Source organism: Pleurodeles waltl, chromosome 6 (genome assembly GCF_031143425.1).
Source record: "Pleurodeles waltl isolate 20211129_DDA chromosome 6, aPleWal1.hap1.20221129, whole genome shotgun sequence".
Classification (NCBI taxonomy): domain Eukaryota; kingdom Metazoa; phylum Chordata; class Amphibia; order Caudata; family Salamandridae; genus Pleurodeles; species Pleurodeles waltl.
Window position 1 is genome coordinate 43,945,331 of NC_090445.1, and position 22,674 is coordinate 43,968,004.

Here is a 22,674-nt window from a genome sequence, read left to right on the forward strand (position 1 = left end):
CAGCACTGGAAACAACAAGCACAAATTAAGCACTGCGTTAGCAATAAGAATGTATTTCTACACAAGCAAACCATTTTTTAGCAGCATGAGGAGAATGAAAGACTAGGAAAAAAACAACTTTCTAATTTGTGCTATACTGTGCATTCAGCTCTTTAATGGCAGTTCACTGCTCACTGTGCTAGATTACGATTATGAACTGCATAGTAATAAAAACATCTCTGTGACAAAAGCAGTGACCCACTGTGCCATGCACATAAAATACTGTTCTTTTCATGATACACATTCTTTGCAGAAGGCATATTAACCATCTGCGCTACCTTTGAGTCAAAACTGCCACTGCACAAAACTCCCATCTCTCTCCAGCAGATACATTAATCACTTTAGTTAGGTTGACGCTTTTATTTTTGCAGTACAAGGAGCTTTCCAGTGCGTTTAAAACTGCTTAACAAAGGAAGTAATAAATATGAAAACACGCAGGCAGGCACATGTTTGTCAGAGGACCCAACTGGAGAAGTGCCTTCCTCCCAGCCCAGGCCTGCGGACCCTCTGGGAATGGGTCACAGACCCCTGGGGGTCCGCGGACCACAGGTTGGGAACCACTGCTTTAGTGTCTCAAAAACAGGCTAGATCGATGGGGCTGCACTCCTGGACACTCAGGATCCTCTCCCTGATGAGATGCTTCCTCAGTGGAACCGATGGTCAGCTAAACGGAGAACCAGACAGTCAAGGTTGATGCCTGCTGGTGCAGGTAAATGGCTCCTCTAATCCAAGGGAGATGCTGTCTAGGGGGTGAAGTGCTGGCAGTCCTCCAAGGCTCTGGGAGGATACACAGCTGCAGGATGAGGCGGGTCTTTGCAATTGTCGGGATAGGAGCAGGCAGGCAGGGTTTTGCACCAAGTCCTCAGCTAGTCCACAGTACTTGCGTCTTCGGCTCTTCTTTGTCCTTCTTCTCTTTGTAGTCAAGCGAATCTGCTCTTCTGGTGTAAGGGAGCCACCTAAATACTCAATTTAGGGGCGTTTAGGGGGGTGTAGGGTAGTAGCCATTGGTCAGCTTACCCCTAGGGGGACTACCCCTCTATATTACCTCTTCCTGTGGGAAGTGGGCTAAACCCTGTCCCAGAATTCCTAGTTCCACCAAAAAAGGATGGTGGAACCATTACTTCGTGGTGCACATTAGGCTGCCCACCTTGCGGTTGTGACTAACCTGGTAATGCAGCACACCTACCTGCATAGCTAATTTCATGTCTGTCCTGGTGCCAAACGGGTCTCAGGGAAGGGGGTGGCTTCCCCAGGTCTGGAGGAAGCCAGGGTGGCATATCAAAGGGCGACAGAGTCTTTGAAGCCTCTAGCCTAGATATGGTGGTGTACTAGCCATCCTGTTAGAGGAGGTGATGAAACCTTCCACCGGAGCAGGCATTGTTTCTGGCCTTTGAAAGTGGGGTCTCTCACCTTCGGAGGGTCAGAAACCTGTCTGTGGTGGTAGGCGGTTGACACCACTCAACCAGCACAATAAAGGACTAGTAGGTTTCAGGGGGCACTATAAGGTGCCCTTTGGGTGCATATCGTAATAAATCCAACACTGGCATCAGTATGGATTTAATAATACAAGGTGTTTGATACTAAATACCATAGTTTTCAATGAAGCCATTATGTAGCTGAGTACCTCCTAATGTCCAAAGCCCAGTGCATACCTTACGATTGCTTCACTGTTCACTTGCATTATCTAGTAGTCAATCTAGACATCACAGGGGCATATCTTCTCATGCAGATATGTCCTCACATAAAATATAATGCACCCTGCCTTAGGGCTTCAAGGCCTGCTGCAGGGGTGACTTACATATATTATATGCAGTGACTTTGGCATGGCACACAATGAGTGTGCTGTTTCGTGTTTTCACTCATGGCTTGCACCTTGACATGCATTCTGCTGCCTCAATCTGCACGCAATCTGGGGCCAAGGCAGAGAGGCAGAAAATTCCAAAGATCTCTGTAGGTGGAAACCTCTAGAACCTTCACCTACTTCAAAGTGGGCACCAGGTATACAAATTGGACTCTCAGACCCAACTCTTTGTAACACATCTAGACATGTGGAAGCCTCTGCAGAAAGACTGCCGTGCTGCTCTGCTGCAAGAAGGACTGCCCCTCTATTTCCCTCCTGCCCTTCTGCCTGAGCGAGAAGGACTGAGCCTGCGTCTTGGACACAGGACCACCAAAGTGATGCCAAGGGCTAGTTGAATGGCATCCTGATCAGAGCCCCAGGGGGCACGCAAAAAAACTGATGGATTAAACCTGGATCTGTGACTGGGGGTGAATGTTTTATTTGCTCTGCATTCCGTCCATCATCTGTTGTTTTTGCATTTGTCACCCCAAGTGGGAAGAGTATGCCCAGACGTGGGTCTCGTGCTTGCTATGCCACTGTATTCAAGCTAGCCTGGCTGATGAAGGGTGATACTTTGAAACCAGTCCTAGGATGCCTATTTCCGGTCCAGGGAGGACCTGGCCAGGCAGTTCGGGCTGGACTGTTCCCATGAGGAACAGGGTCAAGACTGATTTGCATATGGCTGGGTCCAACTGGGGTGGCATGGTGAGCAAAAGAACAATCTGACTGCGACTGTGACTGCGGGTGAGTGTTTGGATTGTTTAGCACTCCGTCCATCATCCTTTTGTGTCATTAGTGGGCCTGCAGCACTGATTGTGCCACCCACATAAGTAGTCCCTTAACCATGTCTCAGACCTGCCATTGTAAGGCCTGTGTGTGCAGTTTCACTGCCACTTCGACTTGGCATTTAAAACTACTTGCCAAGTCCCCTTCTTCTACATATAAGTCAGCCTCAAAGCAGGCCCTAGGTAACCCATAGGGCAGGGTGCTATGTAAGTAAAAGGCAGGACATGCACTTATATGTTTTTCATGACCTTGTAGTGAAAAACTCACACATTTGTTTTTCACTGCTGTGAGGCCTTCTCCTATCATAGACTAGCACTAGAGCTGCCCTCATATACTTTTGAGTGGTAGATTCTAATCTGGAAGGAGTAGCCATGTCATATTATGTATGGGCAGAATGGTAATAGAAAACCCTGCTTACTGGTATAGTTGGATTTAATATTATTATTTTAGAAATGCCACTTTTAGAAAGTGGGCATTTCTCTGCACTTACTGCTTTCTGTTTCTTACATCACTATCTCCAGTCCATGTCTGATCTGTGCTGGTTGACAGCTCCCCTGTGCATTCCACCCAGGCAGCCATAAACACAGGACAGTCAGTCTCATCTGCATTCATCTGCCTACTGAATGGGTCTCCCTGGGCAGGAAGGGTGGAGGGGCTCTCTCTTACATTTCAAAGGCCAGTAGCCTACCCTCACACAAAGGACTGATAACCCCCCACAGGGATCCTGGCAGACAGGAATGGGCTGAAAGGGGAACTTGTGCATTTCAAAACCCCTCTTTGAAGTCTCCCCAACTTCAAAGGCATTTTTGGGTATACGAACTTGGTCTCTGACCCCACCAAATCAGAGACTTCTGTATCTACAACTGCACTGTCAGAGTAACTGCCTGGCTGCCCAAAGGCCTCGTCTGGACTGCTTTGTGGAGAAGGACTGCTGCCCTGCTTGTTGTCCTGCTGTCCTGCTGGCCTCTGACTTTGCTGGGAGGACTCTGCCTTCCCCAAAGGGCTATCCAGCTTGCCTTCAGTTTTGAAGTCTCAGGGACATCAAAGACTTCACCTACCAGCACTGACGCTGAAGCCTGCTCCCACTCCATGGACATCGCTGCACGCAGCGACTGTGGCCTGCAACACAAAGCTGACGTTAATGCAACACCGCTGATGTCACGCAGGGTCATCGTGATACTGAGAAGTCGACACATCACGTCTTGATCAACTGAATCCATTGACCCAGACGGGTCACAAGGAACTGACGCCTCGCCACCGATGCTGCACCAGCTTTCCCTGCAACCCGATGGAACCAATACCACACCTCCCCTGCCTTGCATTGTGGGACGGACGCCTCATCTCCCCGGATGCCATAAGGGACAGATGTCACACCGGCCCCAGCGACGCCTCATCTCCCCGACTCCATGCAACATCTTTGTTTCTTTGTTTTCAAAAGGTACTGTACCTCGGGGTCAGTTTGACTCCGTGACCAGCACCTGTACCGTTGGATTATTGGGAACAAATCCGTCAACAATGTGTGAATAGCCCTAGTTGGAGCTATTGTGTGTTCTGAGTGCTTTAGTGGGAATTAATCTTTAAAAATTCATACCTTTGCTTATGTACATTGGATTTGCATCATGTTTACCTTATTTTATTCAGATAAATATTTCCTAGAAACCTGTGTGGTGTATTGTTGTGGTGTTTCCACTGTGTTACTGTATGAGTTATTGCACAAATACTTTACACATTGCCTTCCAAGTTAAGCCTGACTGCTCTGTGCCAAGATACCAGAGGGGGAGCACAGGATAATTTGTGTTGTGTTGCGTCTTACCCTGACTAGGATTGTGGTCATTACTTGGACAAGAGTGTTACCTCTGCCAACTAGAGACCCCATTTCTAACAAGTCTGCATTAGGCAGTCCAAGTTCTGATTGCCGAGGAGTTTTGTATAGCCTCAAAAGAGCTTAGGGGTGGGAGCAGGTAGAGATGCAGAGCTATTGTGGTCAGGTTTCTGATTGCTAAAGCATCCCACACTCCTGATACTATTTTTCTATCACCTCAGGAGAGGGAATGAGGGTAATTGGGATGGAAAGAGGCAACCTGTTTTGTGATTGTTGCACACACTGTAGCCTTAGTTGTGTCTTGGTACTGGCTTCAGGTGACCCTAATGGCAGAGAGTAAGGAATCAAAAGGGAGTTGGGAATGGCCACGACAAAGCACCAGGAATGAGACAAACCTTAGGAAATGTGAAATAGCGGTTTCGCTTCAGGAATCTATGAATAGTGCCTCAACTTACATCAGTACATGCCTAATTTGCTGGTCTCAGGGGGGACACAGAATAGTTAAAGATGGAAAATGTTTCGATAATGACGCCCTCCAATAATATTCCCTTTCTAGAAACCAGTGTGCAACAGGGATGCTCTGAAAGCCCCCCTCTACGCCGATGTCAAAGATGTCAACGAAGTGGTGACAGATCGTTTCCTATGTACTGGTGGGACAGAGCCTCATGTCAACGCGTTCACTTGTAAAGGTGGGTACAGCATAAAAGAGGTGTTTCTGTGTGATAAAAGGGCTATTTATTGAATGAGGGGTTGTTCTCTGCGATCAATTGTGGGTACAGGATAAGTAGTGTCCCTTTGTGAATAAAGGTGGCTATACAAGAGGCTGGCCCACTGTGAGATAAGGTAGGTACAGGATGAAGGGGTGTCCGTCTGTGAGCAAAGGTGAGTAGAGGATGAGAGGCTGTGCCTCTGTGAATTAAGATGTGTACAGGATAAGGTGGTATCCTTGTGCGAGTAAAAGCAGATATACAATGAGAGGTTGATCCACTGTGAGTTAAAGTGGGTACAGAATGAAGAGATGTCCTTCTGTGAGTGAAGGTGGATACAGGATGAGAGGGTGTGCCTCTAAGAGTTAAGATGGGTACATGAGAAGGTGGTGTCCCTCTGTGAGTAAAAGTGGATATACAATGAGAAGCTTGCCCACTGTGAGCTAAGATGGGTACAAAATGAAGGGATGCCCTTCTGTGAGTAAAGACGAGTAAAGGATGAGAGGTTATACCTCTGAGAGTTAAGGTGGGTACATGATAACTTGATGCACCTCTGCAAGTAAAAGTTGATATGCAAGGAGAGGTTGGCCCACAGTGACCTAAAGTGGGCACAGGATGAAGGGGTGTCCCTATGTAAGTAAAGGTGAGTATAGGGTGAAAGCCTGTGCATCTGAGCATTAAGATGGATGCAGGATAAGGGGCAGTCACTCTGAGAACAAAGGCGGGTACATGATGAGGGTCTGTCTGTCTGAGAATAAGTGTGAATACATCATGAAGGGGATAGCCCTTTGTAAGTAAAAGCATGTACAGGATGAGAAGTGGCATAGGAGGAGGAAGCTGTCTCTCTGTGACTAATGTTGAGTATAGGATGAAGGTGCACATTAGAAACAAATGCTCTCTGCATGACTTAGTAAAGATCTGCTACAACCACCTGTTAACATTTTTCTGCCTTGATTTCCATTCTTCCTTTATTGGATGGGACAGTTAAGCACACTGGAGTCGCATCATGCCATTACTGATTTGTTCAAAATGACTGCTGTGCTCTGATGTCATAGCACATCACTAGTCACGAAGGCTATATGGTAATCGGTGGTGGTGTGTACTTTTGAACATATGAGGTAGTTGAATAATGCAAACCTAGACAAAAGGCAGAACACTGTACATGGTCAAAGACTAGCATGCAGTTAATGAGAGGTAGAAGAGGTAGCTAGATTCTGGTATCAAAAGGGAACTAGGGCAGGGTGCTGCAGCCATGGTTTTGTGGGATTTCTCAAAGGCGAGGTGGGCTTGAAACTGGAAACCTAACTTGAACAATAGGTCATACTCTGGTTACCCATAGATCTGCCCTCGGCCTGATTCATCCTCAAGTGGGCCCACAGATCCCGGGAGTATAAGCCCCCCCCCCCCTCCCAGGGCTCAGCCATGCCCCCTGATACAAAGATCCTCAACTACAAGGACAGGGGCACAATCATGCAGGAAGCTCACCTAATGGGGGAACTTGTGTTTCAATCACACAACATAATATTCTTCATGGGTTATTCTCGTCAAGTACAGCAACAGCGGAAATCTTAAGACAACGTTAAGCAGAAGCTGAGGGTGCTCAAGCTTCAATATATGCTGCTGTACCCAGCGACACCCAAGGAGACTCATGCCTCCAAGTCCTCATTCTTTGACTCCAGAGAGGCTGCCTAGGACTGAGCAACAGAACAGCCACATCTCTGGAGCCACCACACCCTTCCCTGGGGTTCTACTGATGAACAGGCAGGCACAAGCCAGACAGATAATCAGAGGGACCACAGGAAATCTCACAGATGGCAGCACACACCCCCAAGACACATGTATCTTCAGACTCTGAGTGTGTGCCCCCTCAACATGCCCATGGCCAGGCCAAAGCTCATCCCCCAACTCTTCAACGTGGAGGCCTCCTCCACTATCAGGCATAAATGCTGTTGTCTAATTCTTCTATGTGATCACGCTGGGAGACTCTAGTTGGATTTACACCTAGTTTGGTTGGGAGGGGCAACAGATGCTTCTCGTGGATATGTGGGGTAGTGGGGCTGTTCGCAAGGCACGGTTACTTATGTTAGCTCAGTCAGGCTTGTTGTTACTTAGGTTATCAGCCGTGTGTCTCACACAGTTTTGCATGAGACAACAATCACCTCTCAGGAGAGTTTCACCAATGGACCTCAGTTGCCCCATACAACTCACCAATTGTAGCCCCAAGAGCTCCTACTCATCGCTTACTGCCAACACTTGCACCCATGCATGAGTTTACAATTATGGCTTGGAATGTTAAGGGACGAAACAACCAGATTAAACGCAAGCGGTCCTATGATTTGCAAAACGTCAAGCCCCAGCAGTCATACTGTTCCAAGAAACCCACCTACTGGGGAACAATTGCTCCCTCCTAGCTGGATATGAATATGATAGATTGTACCGCTCTGGTCACAGCAGTTGTTCTAGGGTGTAGAGATCCTCCTTGACAAAGCCTTTCCTCTAGCCGTCTCCCAGATGCCCATCACTCCCTTTTTTATTATATATGTCACCCCTAAGGTAGGTCTGTTGAGCCCTAAGGCAGGGTGCTGAATATTAAAATGGAGAACATGTACTTTCACATGTTGCAGCAGTAAATACCCTAATTTGTCATTTTTGCTGTTGAAAAGCTAGTAGCCCTATTGACAAGTACAGAGTTACAGGATGACACCTCAGCCCTGCTAATATCTTAATAGGACTAATTAAAAAAGGGATACTCTAAAGTATCAAAAGAATCAGTGCATTAAATTCAATGTAATGGTTGAATTTTATTTAATGTCACAGATGGGCAAGACGCAACTTTAGAAGTTGCCACTTTGTTTGCCTAAGATTTCCTGTGTCTACTTACATTAGCACACAAGTACTGCCCTCATGACTCCCATGAGTGAACGACTCCCAGAAAAGGACACTAGAAGCCTGCGTCGGGGAGAGGTGTTACCTCTCCCTGGCAGGAAACCACACAGGTGTTAGCTCAAGAGGCAAACTTGAAAGGTGAAGCTGACTTTGAAGGGCAAATAGTCATCACTTGGGAGTGGAGCTGCTCTATTGTTTAGGCAGACAGGCTGGCACAGAGGGTAATCCAGTTGTAAAATTGTTTTATCAGGGATGTGTAGCCCCCCTTGATAACCACGCCCCCGGGTGTTGAGCTAGGAGCTCTGCATGCCGGAAGAGGGGTCCTCCCATCTTGAAAGTTGGCACAATAGAGAATTCTGGAATAGCCACATGCCACTTCGCAGGAAGTAGTTATTAGGAGGAAGGGAACCTAGCAGCCTATTGGCTATTGACTCTGTCCTACCATGAAGGCAATTTCTTTGCATAAAAGGGGCACCCCAGAACTCAGATCTTGTTGGACTGGAGAAGAGGACCATGGAAGGATTGCCCTGCTGCACCAAGGACCCTGCGAAGAGAGGCTGCAATGACGGAGACTGCACCTGCTGAACCTGGTGGCTAGCAAAGGAGAAGGGACTGTGCCTGCTGTGTCCTGCTCATAGAGAAGTTGACTCCTGAGCTGAGCCGACGCAAGAGACTCCAAAGGTCAGCTGGCTGACTTCCTGTTCACAGCACATGGGCCTCAACAGTTAAAGAGGCCTGCTGGGGTGAAATGGTAGCCCAGATTCCCAAATCGCTACTCCTTTCTTGTTGGAAAATGGGTTATTGGTAAGGGCAGGTAGGTACCTACACCTAGCAACAAGCCACTAACCTCCAATTAGGTACAGTTAGGTCTCAGTAAATTAATCCCAGCTCAACCCTTGGTAGCTTGGCAACGAGCGTCAAGGCTTAACTTAGGAGACAAAGGCCCTCATTCTGACCTTGGCGGGCGGCGGAGGCCGCCCGCCAAAGTCCCGCCGTCAGATTACCGTTCCGCGGTCCAAAGACCGCGGCGGTCATTCTGACTTTCCCGCTGGGCTGGCGGGCGGTCGCCTTCAGACCGCCAGCCAGCCCAGCGGGAAAGAGGCTTCCACGATGAAGCCGGCTCGGAATCGAGCCGGCGGAGTGGAAGCTGTGCGACGGGTGCAGTTGCACCCGTCGCGTATTTCACTGTCTGCGCAGCAGACAGTGAAATACATGTAGGGGCCCTCTTACGGGGGCCCCTGCAATGCCCATGCCAGTGGCATGGGCACTGCAGGGGCCCCCAGGGGCCCCGCGACCCCCCCTACCGCCATCCGGATCCCGGCGGTCCGACCGCCGGGATCTGGATGGCGGTAGGGGGGGTCGGAATCCCCGCGGCGGTGCAGCAAGCTGCGCCGCCGTGGAGGATTCAATGGGGCGGCGGTACACTGGCGGGAGCCCGCCAGTGGTGCCGGTCCAACCGCGGCTTTACCGCCGCGGTCGGAATCCCCATTGGAGCACCGCCGGCCTGTCGGCGGTGCTCCCGCGGTCCTCCGCCCTGGCGGTCAAAGACCGCCAGGGTCAGAATGACCCCCAAAGTGTAAAGCATTCAAATATCACAAAACAGTAATTAAATAAAACACAGGAAACAGTTTAAAAATCCAAAACCAATTTATAAAAATAGTTTATATTTTTATCTTTAAAATGACACAAAAACGAATAAAATTGGTTCAGGGGAACCGGAGATATGAATTTTTAAAGTATTATTATTTTTCTAGCGCTTAGAAACAAAAAGCGCCAATCGGGTCATCTGGTTGCACCAGGACCGGGGCAAAGTCAAAGTTTCAGGCCGACCGCGATGGAGCCCTGCTCGGCTACAGGTCGCGGGAGGCCTCGGTTAAAAAGTTACCTTCTGACTTAGTCTTTATTTTGAAGTTTTTCTTCACCGGGACGAACCTGCCAGTTGAATCCGACCTCCTGGAGCCCTTGTCCGGATACGCGATGTGGGTTTCCTCGGTGGAGACTTTTACCTTCGGACTTAGTCGTTTTTTAGAGATGAAAATCCTTCGACCGGGGTAAACCTGGATCTTGATCCGACGTCCATGGAGCCCTTCTCGGATACGATGGCTGGGAGGTCCCGGTCAACTTTTTACCTTCGGACTTACTCTCTTTTTTGGATGTTTTTCTTTACCGGGACGAACCACGAAGTCAGGCCGGGTCGCGGTTGAGGCAAGCCGGCTAGAATTTCCGCGGCGGGTCGGTCCCTCTCTGGAGCTTTTTTCCAAAAATTCTCAAATCTTTTCCAAACTTCTGGGGCTTCACCCAGATGTTCTTTTAAGGTTCTTTTGGGGTCCACAGCTCACCCCAAGGGTCCAGGAGTTCTGTGATGGTCCTTGGGGGGTGCAGACTTCAACTCCCAGAATGCACCTGGCGCAAACTCCTTTTTGGCCACTGGACAGTGGTCAGCTGGTCGCTTTCTTCTGGAGTTAGTGCAGGGGACTCTGGTTAGCAATTTTTCACCTGTAGCAAACAGGGAGTCCCTCCTTGAACCAGTTGAAGCCAGGCAAAGTCTTTCTTGTGGTGAAGCCCAAGTGTGCAGCTGGTGCAGTCCTTCTGAGTGCAGGTTCCAGGTGCAGGCCAGGGGTCCAGCAGGGCAGTCCTTCTTCTCCTTAAGTTCTTTCTTCTTGAAATTTGGTGGGGATCTGAGGTGTGGGTGCAGGTCTGCCAGTTTTATCCTTGCTCCTGGGTGAAAAGCAGGGGGGTCCTGGTTCTCCAATCAGGGACAGGGTCGTCCCCCTGTGATGACCACTTCCTGGGAAGTGTGGCAAAAATCCATCCCAGAAGGCAACAGTCTCTAAAAATCCAACATGGATGAATCTGATTTTTGGAGGTTACATCTGGCTGAGCCCACCCACTGGTGTGGCTAAAAATCATAAACACACCCCTCTCCTGCCCTCTCCTAATCTAATCAAGGGGGCACCTAATTGTCTGGGGTTGCAGGATGTGGGAGTGTTGCTGGGTTCTCCAAATGTCCTTCTCTGCCTTTGAAGACCAGTTTGGCCGCCCTCCCCCTTCCTGCCTCACCATCTGCTGAGGGGAGATTCTCTCCCCCAAGCACATTCCTTTGTGTGAAGCCATGCCACTTCACACCTCATCAAGGCAGCCTGGCAGAAGCTGCTGCAGGCTGGCCAATCAGAGCACAGCAGCAAAAACAATGCAGAGCTGAAATTGGCAACTTTTTAGGTAAAGTCTAAACTTTTTACCTGAACAAGTTATATTAAATCCAACAACTGGAAGTTGTGGGATTTATTACAACAATTAATTTTATACCAAATTCTTGGTATGTAACATTTAAGGAGACTTTAAAATTTAAAATAAAGTCTGCCCATTCTAGCCTATGAAGGCCATTTACTTCAATGAGGGAAAAACGAATTTGGCTGTTTTTACCTCACCAGGGCTTATAAATCTATTTTTATAAAGTCCCTGCTTATAGTTACATGGCACCCAGCCCTAGGGGCACATAGGGCACACCTTAGGGGTGACTTATATGTAAAAATAAGGTAGTTTAAGACTTTGGAAGTACCTTTAATTCCAAAGTCGAATTTGCATATAACTTTAATTTAAAAGCAGCCAGAAAGGCAGGCTTGCTTTTAAAATGACTTATAGGTAGGTTAACTTAGCCAATTATAATTAGCCTAATTTGCATATCCATTTTACACAGAGCACAGGCCCTGGGACTGGTTAGCAGTACCCAGGGCACCATCAGAGTCAGGAAAACACCAGCATAAAGTGGAAAATGGGGGCAAAAAGTTAGGGGGCCTCTGCAATCAGCCCTGTTTTCTCACATTTCTGCTATGCAGCACCAAGATTCAGGACCCGATGCTCAAAAGTTGCACTTGAGTCTGTTGGGCCTGGGAGGGTTGTCAACGTGCAGCATGGTCGTCGACCGCAGCATCATCAGCATCTTTGAGCATCTTCAGCATCCTGTATCCCTTGCATCAGGACCACTCCATAGAAGTCAATGGCAAGGGGTCAATGATACTGGAACTGGATTGAAGACTGATTTTCTTTGTGAGCTAACTATTTCTGAGGACCTTGCTGGTCACCCTGACTGGCTGCTTGCCAGAGTTGGTCACCCAAAGTAACTCTAAGGGCCTGATTTAGAACTCAGAAGAAGAAATACTCCATCACAACGGTGACTGATATCCCATCCGCCGAAATCTAGATCCCATAGGATAGAATGGGATTTAGATTTCGGCAGACGGGATATCCATCACTGTTGTGATGGAGTAACCTGTCCATTGAGTTTTAAATCAGCCCCTAGATGACTAACCAAAGTTGTCTTCAAAACGTTTCTAAGTGTCAAATTTGGGGAATTTGCCAATGTTTGTTCATAGTTAAGTAAAAAATGCATATTTACTGTACCTTGTAAAATCTGAAGCTCTGGAACCCTCTGGTAGATCTTTTTCATTTAGGTGCCTAAAAATATATACAAGACGAATTTCTTGAGTGTCTGTTATTTCTTCTTCAATTGTTGTTTAAATGCTTTACACTTGTTGTTTTGTGTAAGCCTAACTGCTCAGAGCCACAGCTACCCAGGGTTGTGCCAAAGGTTTAACAAATTAAACCTATTGGTCCTACAGGGGTTGGTAGTTGTATCACATTGTGAGGTTGCACAATCACACCATGTAATACACACCATTTCCTCACATTTATGAACCCTGAGGTATACTCTATCGGACCCTGGGATCCGAGTGGCGGTCAAAGAGGGAAAAAAGGGTTGCACCGGAGACCAGGGACTTTGCAATTAGTGGAGGACAAGGAACCCCTCACAATCTGTCATATACCCACTTGTCGACCCCACACAAGACGATGTGCCATACTGACCTATTGCTACTCCCTAGGGTCGACCTGGTCCGCACATCGGGGTCCCTCATATTCTACTGGGGCATTTCGGATCATGCTCCTGTTATACTCACCTTTGGATATCTGGATGATGGGCTTCATACAAAAATGTACACACCATCTTGCTCAGGAAATCAAATAGTACTTGGAGATTACTAAAGACTTGGTTACCTCACATGGTACACTCTTTGCAGCTGGGAAAACCACACTGTGGGGCATAGCTAGATCCTATAGCACCAAGAAGTATCAGCATATAACAGACCTGGAGGCCAATGTTATGTCTCTAGAGTGTACTTGCCATGATTTCCCTACCAAACAAGTACGACAACACCTGAACATTGCCAGGATGTCCCTCTGACAATTGGCCCACAATGAGGCCTATCAATGTTGGATGGCCTCAGCAAGGAGAGTCTATGAATGTGGCGATAAATCAAGTGAACTATTATATTTACTGGTGATGAAAGACACAGCCTCACGAATGGTTGCATTCATAATGATTGACCAAGGGAAGAAACTAATTGAGGCAGGAGTTACGGCATCTCATCTGCGTTTGTGAGGTGTTATCACTTGTTATATGTAACACACAATCGCCCCCCGGAACCATCTGTGCCACTTATTGAAGATCTCCCCCTGACTCAACTGCCCCCAAACAACTGGTTAGTGTTCAAGCAACCCCTACGAACAGATGAATCAGGATTGCCCTTCAGAAATTGTATGTCCATAAAACCACACATCCTGAAGTTTGCAGAGTAGAATACTACTGCTGGCTTTCTTCACTCTTGATAGCCCCACTTCTGGGCATGTATCAGTAGGCAGTCTCTAACAGGCACCCGCATCCCAACTAGACCTGCCACTCATTGTTGTGTTACATGAATCAGGCCATCCTTCTGAACGATGTGAGTCTTATCAACCAATATGCCTTATCAATATGGAACTCCTGATTTATGCCAAAGTCCTGGCTAACAGACTCCTTGCTTTGTTATCACACCTAGCTCATGCAGATCATTGGGGGCTTATGCCACACTGTAGCACTGTCCGCAGGGTCAAGATGGCCCTGGCATGCCTGTCAGACCTACGCAGCACCACCACTCAAATGCTAATCATTTTCAAAAAGGCCTATGATTCGTCTATTGGTCTTTCATGGGGAGAGTGCTCATGAAATTAGGCTTTCAGCTGAAGTTTCAGTCTGGGTCCTATACTCACACCCACAACACAGGACAGGGTCAGTTGGACCCTCTCAGATTCTCAATTGGCCAGGGCACCTGCGAAGATTGTCCGTTATCCCCTCTTATTCACTCTTGCCATAGAGCCCTCTGCAGCATGGCTGAGGTGTGATGCTCAGATCTGAGGTTTTGACTGGGGGCAAGCATGGAGGATTGCATAGTGTGGATGGTTTCCTACTGTCCCTCTCACAGACCTCCCTTCTGCGTCCCCGTCTGCTCCAGATTCTAATGCTCTATGGGGAGGCATTTGGTCTGCAAGTTAATTGGTCTAAATCTCTTTTGGTCACTCTAAAGGGTGACAGAAGCACGGTGGACTGGCAAACATGACTGCTGGTCCACAGTTTTTAATATTTTAGGGTGTACATAGCCCTAAAAAACAACCTTTGCTGGATTTTCAGTCTAATCCCCTTAATAACTAAACTGAGCTCTTGTTACATGGACCAAACTTCCTTTGAACGTGCATGATAGAGTAGCACTATTGTTTACACTTACTCAAGTACTTTATACCATCGAGAACTTTCCCTTGCCGATACCCTAAGCCTGGTTCCAAAAAGTGTTTACCAAAATTCACTACTTTCTATGGCTGAACGAACCATCAAGAGCGGCCTTTGGCAAACACCTCCAAAGACTGTGCAATGGGGGCAGGGGCTGGAGGGGATAGGTATGACAGACATTAATTTGCTTGTACTACTGGGCTTCGCAGCTATTGATAGTGGATGAGTGACAGATAGTATGACCCTGCATTCCATCGAAAAGTGGAACTAATCAGACGGGAGAACAGATTAGGCATTCTTTATGGGGACCCTATCCCTAAATCTGTTCTAGACATCAACAAGGTGCCTCTCTGGTCCTGGCAATCTGCACTGAAATAGACTGGCTAGGCTTGAAAGATTACCCTTGAAACCTGATATGGAAAGGTAGCTGGTTGCACCACATGGCCGCGCTTAAGGGTTTCAACAAATGGGACCTTATTCGGCTCTCCACAATAGGGGATGTTTAGCAGGGCTACCACTTAAAATCCTTCTAAGATCTTCAAGCTGAATATTTTTTACACAAATTCCGCTTCATCTGTTATTTACAATTACAACATGCTCTCCATTCCCACCAAACGCTTCTTGGTGCCATACTCGACTTTAGTCCATTTGAAGCAAAACTCCTTATGAGTAATGGAGGTATCTCCCAGATCTACAAAACCCTAGTCATCAACTCCCCAGATCATGTCACAAATCTAAGATTACGTTGGGTAGAGTGGCTGGCCCCCCTTGAATCGGATTGGAGAGACGCCTTTATGTCCCCTAGAGTCCTAGTGATCCCCTCCAGACTCTGACTCATCCAACTTAGCTACCTCCACTTTATACCCCAGAGATTGTGGAGAGCAAACAAACTGGCTGATCGACCTGCAATCGATGTCAAAATGAAGAGGCCTACTTCTACAAAGTGGTATGAGAATGCCCCATCATTATGAGGTAATGGCAGGAACTGTTTGCCCCACTCACACAGGTATTTGGGGAACCAGTGGAACCCTCCCCAAGATGTGTTTTGCTTAGTATTTTAGAGGACTTTGAGGGCTTAAGAGAGACCGTCCCCCTTTGGGGTTTGGTACAGTAGGTGGTAAAAGAGACATTGCTAAAGACTGGCATTCTCCCTCCCCTGGAGAGCTGCGATGGACTGGTGCGACAAACTCACAGAATCGATCTATGTATCCAGAGTTTGTCCCCGTAAACACAAGCAGGTCTGGGGGAAATGGCTGGCATATTATGGTCAAGACTGATACAAACCCAGAGGTTTCTCATCTGTCATATCACTTTGATATCTATTGTTCCTACTGGCAGACTGTTGATTGTGCTGTCGCTGGATAAGTTGGCAAAAACAATACAATTTGTTTACATTAAAAAAAGATAGGTTGGGGGGCTGATACCATGACTATGGCAGTAGATGGTGTCTGACAGATATCCGCTGATATCATTGAGGTGTAGGAGGATCCATGCCTAATGATGATATTATTGAAGTGTTCAAGCAAGTATTTAAAAACAGGCTGTGTAGGAAGTTGGCTCTGTATATACTATCTCAAAGTGAGAGATAGTGTGCACAGAGTCCAAGGGTTCCCCTTTGAGCGTGATAGAGGTAAAAATAGATAATACTAATGCTCTAATTTGTGGTAGTGTGGTCGAGCAGTAGGCTTATCAGAGGGTAGTGTTAAGCATTTGTTGTACACACACAGGCAATCAATGAGGAACACACACTCAAAGACTTACTCCAGGCCAATAGGTTTTTATATAGAAAAATATATTTTCTTAATTTATTTTTAGAACCACAAGATTCAAATTTGAGGTAAGTACATAAAATGCAAGGTACTTCACACAGGTAAGTATAGAAATTTGATTTAAAACAGTAGTACTCACAGTTTTGGTTAAAATGGCAAATAGCTATTTTAAAAGTGGACACTGCAAAAATCAACAGTTCCTGGGGTAGGTAAGTATTGGTTGGTTCCTCAGGTAAGTAAATCACTTACACAATCAATCTCCTGGGCATAGGCAGCCCACCGTTGGGGGTTCAAGGCCACAGCACCAGCAACACAGGGCTGGTCAGGTGCAGAGGTCAAAGGAGGGCCCAAAACATATAGGCACCGATGGAGAAAAGGGGTGCTCCGGTTCCAGTCTGCTAGCAGGTAAGTACCTGCGTCCTCTGGGAGCAGACCAGGGGGTTTTTGTAGAGCACTGGGGGTCGCAAACAGGCACACAAAACACACCCTCAGCAGCACAGGGGTGGCCGGGTGCAGCGTGCAAAATAGGTGTCAGGTTTGCTGTAGAAATCAATGGAGGGGGGGTAACTCTAGCGATGCAGACAGGGCAAAGGGGGTTGCTCGGGCCAGCCACCGACTGGACTAGGATGAGGGCCGCCTGCTGGTCACTTCTGTACCGGTGGTTGGTTCCTCTCGGTCCCGGGGACTGCGGGTGCAGTGCTTCTCCGGGCGTCAGGTTTCTTTGTTACCGGACGGTCGCGGTCAGGGGGAGCCTTCGGATCCTCTATGCAGGCGACGCTGTGGGGGTGCAGGGAGGTCGGCCAAGGGTGTCCATGTCGTTGGAGTCACCTGAGAGTCCTCTCTGTGGTGTTGGTTCTCCTGAACTCGAGCCGGGGGCGTCGGGTGCAGAGTGTGAAGACTCATGCTTCTGGCGGGAAGATGGAGTCTCTTTAAAGTTGCTTGTTTTGTTGTTGTTTCTGGACAGAGCCGCTGTCCTCGGGAGGCTGTTGGTCCTTTAGGTGCCGGGCAGTCCTCAGCATCCTCTGAGGTCGCTGATCCCATCGGATGCTTCGCTGTGCAGGTTCTTTGAGTCGGGAGACAGGCCGGTAGCTGGGGCCAAGTCAGTTGTCGTCTCCATCGTGTCTGCGGGGCTTTCAGGTCAGCAGTCCTTCTTCTTTCTTCGGGTTGCAGGAATCTGATTTCCTGGGTTCAGGGTCCCCCCCAAATACTCAATTTAGGGGTATTTTTAGGTCTGGGGAGCAGTAGCCAATGGGTACTGCCCTTGAGGGTGGCTACACCCTCTTTGTGCCTCCTCCCTGTGGGGAGGGGGGCACATCCCTAATCCTATTGGGGGGAATCCTCCGAACCAAGATGGAGAATTTCCTAAGGCAGGGGTTACCTCAGCTCAGGGCACCTTAGGAGCTGTCCTGACTGATGGGTGACACCTCCTTGTTTTTCTCATTATCTCCTCCGGACTTGCTGCCAAAAGTGGGGGCTGTGTCCGGAGGGGCGGGCATCTCCACTAGCTGGAGTGCCCTGGGGCACTGTAACACCAGACTTGAGCCTTTGAGGCTGACCGCCAGGTGTTGCAGTCACTGCAGGGGGAGGTGAGAAGCACCTTCACCCAGTGCAGGCTTTGTTCCTATCCACAGAGTGACAAAGGCACTCACCCCATGTGGCCAGAAACCTGTCTGGAACACTAAGGATTGGACTGGTAAACAGGGGACATCTCTAAGATGCCCTCTTTGTGCATTTTTCAATAAATCCCACACTGGCATCAGTGTGGATTTATTGTGCTAAGTGTGATACCAAACTTCCCAGATTTCAGTGTAGCCATTATGGAACTGTGGAGTTCGTGTTTGACAAACTCCCAGACCATATACTCTTTATGGATACCCTGCACTAAGAATTTCCTTAGACACTGTAGGGGCATATTGCTCATGCAGCTATGCCCTCACCTGTGGTATAGTGCACCCTGGCTTAGGGCTGTAAGGCCTGCTAGAGGGGTGACTTACCTATGCCACAGGCAGTGGGTTGTGGGCATGGCACTCTGAGGGGAGTACCATGTCGACTTAGTCATTTTCTCCCCAGCAGCACACACAAGCTGCAAGGCAGGGTGCATGTGCTGAATGAGGGTTCCCCTAGGGTGGCATAATACATGCTGCAGCCTTTAGGGACCTTCCCTGGCTACAGGGCCCTTGGTACCAGGGGTACCACTTACAGGGGACTTATCTGTGTGCCAGGGCTATGCCAATTGTGGAAACAAAGGTACAGTTTAGGGAAAGAACACTGGTGCTGGGGCATGGTTAGCAGGATCCCAGCACACTTTCAATCATAACTAGCATCAACAAAAGGCAAAAAGTTAGGGGGTAACCATGCCAAGGAAGGCATTTCCTTACAGGCTGGGAATCAGACACTGTGATTATGCCAGTAAATGCTGCTGAAGGATCAATATCTTCTGATTACATTATTGAATGGTTTAAGGAAGTATTTAAAGTTGAGGGGGGTATAATACCATGATTATGTCAGTAGATGGTGCAGTAGGATCTGTACGTGATGATGATATTATTGAAGAGTTCAAGGAAATTGTGAGATATTGGGTTGGTGGTTGAAAGTGGTGCTAACCCTTCTCAGGCAACAACCACAATCCTTGTCACGGTGAACCACAAAAGTCACAAAATTAACCTATATGTAACCCTCTAGTAAACTGGCACAAAAGCAATCAGGCTTAACTTTGAGGCAATGGTAAAGTATTTATGAAGCACACAAACAGTTGTAAAGTGAAAACACATCCCACACCGATTTAGAAAAAAAGTAAAACTGAATAACTAAAATAAATCTAAAATTACAATAATCCAATCAGTTGAACCAGAGAAGTGCAATTCCAAAGATTTAGGTAGGTATATCGCTTAAAAACCCAAAGGGCCACTTGTAGTCATCTGGGTGTGGCTGGCAGTTGGCACTGTGGCGCGAAGAATCTGTTGGATGTAATTCCTCGAAATCTGTGTTGGCGGTCACTGCGGGCTGTCAATGTTGTACTGCAAAGTGCAGATCTCGCTCTGCTGGTCATCGCTGTAGCGTGAAGAGCAGGGTTTACCAGAGCTTCGCTGTGGTAGACATTGTGGGCGGCAAGATGTTAGCACGAACAGGCCCGTTCACAGTTCCAAAGAGCCCGAAACATCTGGATTATTCCCTTTTCTTCATAGCAGTGCACTCTGATGCAAGTCAGGGGCCCAGGACATAGGGAGATACCTCTTGAGGATCAGGGATTTACTCTTGTAGAGGCCAGCAGAGCTCAGGGAGGTCCAGTTGCAGGTCAAGTTGCAGCAGGTCAGCTGGGCAGTTGCATGGAGGCCTCTGGAGCTTGCCGTATCCATTTGGCTCAAAATATTGCCAGCCACCTGGCCCCTGGAGTCCCTCAGGTTACCCTGGGATGAAGAGAGCAAGTCCAGTTTTCCTTCTCAGAGAGCAAAATAGGCCTCGAGCAGCAGAACAGACCTCTGGCAGCTGAGTAGTCCTATTTCTGCAATGTCCACAGGTCCAGGAGTGTACTGATTCTGAGTGTCTGAGGGTGCAGTATTTATACCTGGTGCCAATTTTGAAGTGGGGGAAACGTCTAGACTCCCACCCCCAAATCTGGTTCTGGAATTTCCTTCCCTCCCCTGCCTAGGCTTCAAGGGGTCTAGGGGAGCATAGGCTGGTGTAAAGTTCCTTTTGGGTGTGCTGAGGCAGCTCCTTTGAAACTTAATTGAGACAGGTGACATCTTTGCCCCTTCCATCCTTTTAGGATGGCGCATCCTGCCAACACCTAGTATCACCTTATCTCACTGTCTGGAAGAAATACACAAAGGCTAACTACCAACTACACCTAGTCATGTGACCTAGGATACCGACTGCAGGCAGCAAATGGTTAGGATAAGAAAAATGCCATCTTTTCAAAAGTGTTATTTTTAGAATTGTGACTTGAAATCAGACTGTACCATTAAAAAGAATATTAAATTACAATAATTTGAGTGTTAACAAGACATTCCTACATGTTTCCAATCAAACGTTATCACTTATTGAACATGATAAGGTAATTCAATGTTATCCAATGGGAGAGCTAAGCCTTGCATTAGTGAAAAAATGAATTTAGGAGTTTTTCACTACTTCGACATGTAAAGCTTAAAGGTTCTTTTAAATATACTGCACCCTGCCCTAAGGGCTATTTACGGCCTACGTAGGGATAACAGATATATTAAAAGGGAGGCTTAGACCTTGCAAAAGTTATGGCTATTTAAAACTGCACACAGGCTGCAGTGGCAGGCCTAAGGCAAGTTTTAAAGGACTACTTTTTGTGAGTGGCACAATAAATGCTTGAAGGCCCACGAGTGGCATTTAAGTTAAAGGCCCTGGATCCATGTAGTACCCCTTTACTAGGGACTTGCAAGTACATAAAATGTGCCAATTGGGTGTAAGCCAAATTTACCATGTTTAAGGGAAAGATCAAACGCACTTTCGAACTGGTTAGCAGTGGTAAAGTGCACAGAGTCTTAAAAGCCAAAAACAACAGGTTCAGAAAACAGGAGGGTCAAAGGCAAAAAGCTTGGTGGTGCCCCTGTATATAGGGCCAAGTCCAACAGACTTATTTAAAGTGAGGCTGGCGGCTGGATACCATGATTTTGTCAGTAGATCCTGTTGGAGAATCCTTGTTGATGATAACTATATTGTTGAAAAGTTCAAGGAAGTATTTTAAGATAAGTTGGAGGACTGATGCTCTGATTATGTCAGTAGATCCTGTTGGAGGATCATTGATTATGATATTGTTGACTAGTTCAAGGAAGTATTTAAAGGTAGGTTGGGGGCTGGTGCTATAATTATGCCAGTAGATACTGTTGAAGGATCTATATTATTGAGTTTAAGGAACCATTTAAAGGTAGGTTGGAAGACTGATGCCCTGATTATGTCAGTAGATGCTGTTGAAGGATCCTTGCTGCTGCTGCTAATATTGTTGAATAGTTCAAGGAAGTATTTGAAAGCAGGTTGCGGGCTGGTGCTATGATTATGTCAGTAGATGTTGCTTGATGATCCTTAATGTTGCTTGATGATTTGAGTTCAAGGAACTTTTTAAAGGTAGGTAGCAACATATTATGGAATTTGAACATAAGATTGTTTTAAAAGGAGATACTATCCCCCTCAAGCGCAAGTTCAGAACTGCTTCTCTTAAAAGTGTGGAAAGGGTGGAGTTATTGACTTTTTCAAGTGGTTTTCCCCTACTTAAGTTTATCCTACATCATTTCACTGTATCCTAAACCAAGGACGGAAGCTCTGGAAGACATGAGAACACCTAAATACTGTTCATGATTCCAGCAGCATAAGGAGCATTTCAATGAAAACACCTGCATTTGTGAGCTACAGATTCAAAATATCCACTGGTACACGGATGCCAATTAGTAGTACAGTTAAAGAGGCCAGTAGTCAAAAAAGTTTTGTGATATATATTTGTGAAAACACCTTACTACGTTATATTACCAAATATATATCATGATGAGCTTTATAAATGTGGAACATAAGACTTTCTGCTGGGGCTAAAAAGGACATGTGACTAAGAAAATATTTGCTTAGGCTATGTTGGGAATGTGTTAGCATATGAATAACCAATATAATAATGTGATACCAGTAATTCATAAAATAATCTCTACTTGGTGCACTAATTCATTTCATAAGAGGTACAGAGTGGAGTTTAGGTCACAAGACTTAGTTTCGGTTCATTGGACACAACTATTCTGGGGTCCATTAGGTTTCCAAAATTCAAGTTTCAAATGTTCCAAAAATGCCAAGATGTAAATTAGATTGCATAATATAATACACAAATGTTCTCATTTGTCCATGTTCCCTGTCTTGTAGGTGACTCTGGAGGGCCCCTGGTGATAAACCACAGGCAGCGATACATCCAGGTTGGTCTTTTAACACTGTACCTTGTTATGTACCATTTTGCCAACACTGTATTAAGTTTTGATTACTATGTAAGAATTGCATTTTGGTGGGTAATTCCAAACTAGAGAGGATAGCTGTGTGGGCCTTACATGTGGTTGTTCCTACAAGACATCCATTAGGGACTGGTGATTTTGTGACCATGAACCTACAGAAAATTCACTACAGCTTACCCTAATGATGAGTCCGGTGGCCGTAATCTCTGCCTTCCAATCTCCTCAGCTGGTTTGGGTCACTACTGTAGTTTAGAAAGTGTCTTCACCCCCCCCACATAC

General features: G+C 46.9%; 1 protein-coding gene across 1 annotated transcript in view; it reads left to right on the forward strand.

Moving 5' to 3' along the window:
• Positions 1 to 22,674, forward strand: part of LOC138299143 (complement factor B-like) — a 196,360-nt gene that overhangs the window by 164,661 nt on the left and 9,025 nt on the right. Inside the window, exons 16-17 of the mRNA XM_069237202.1 lie at positions 5,044 to 5,176; positions 22,313 to 22,362. Coding sequence (XP_069093303.1) covers positions 5,044 to 5,176; positions 22,313 to 22,362 — 183 coding nt within the window. The remainder of the gene's footprint in view (positions 1 to 5,043; positions 5,177 to 22,312; positions 22,363 to 22,674) is intronic.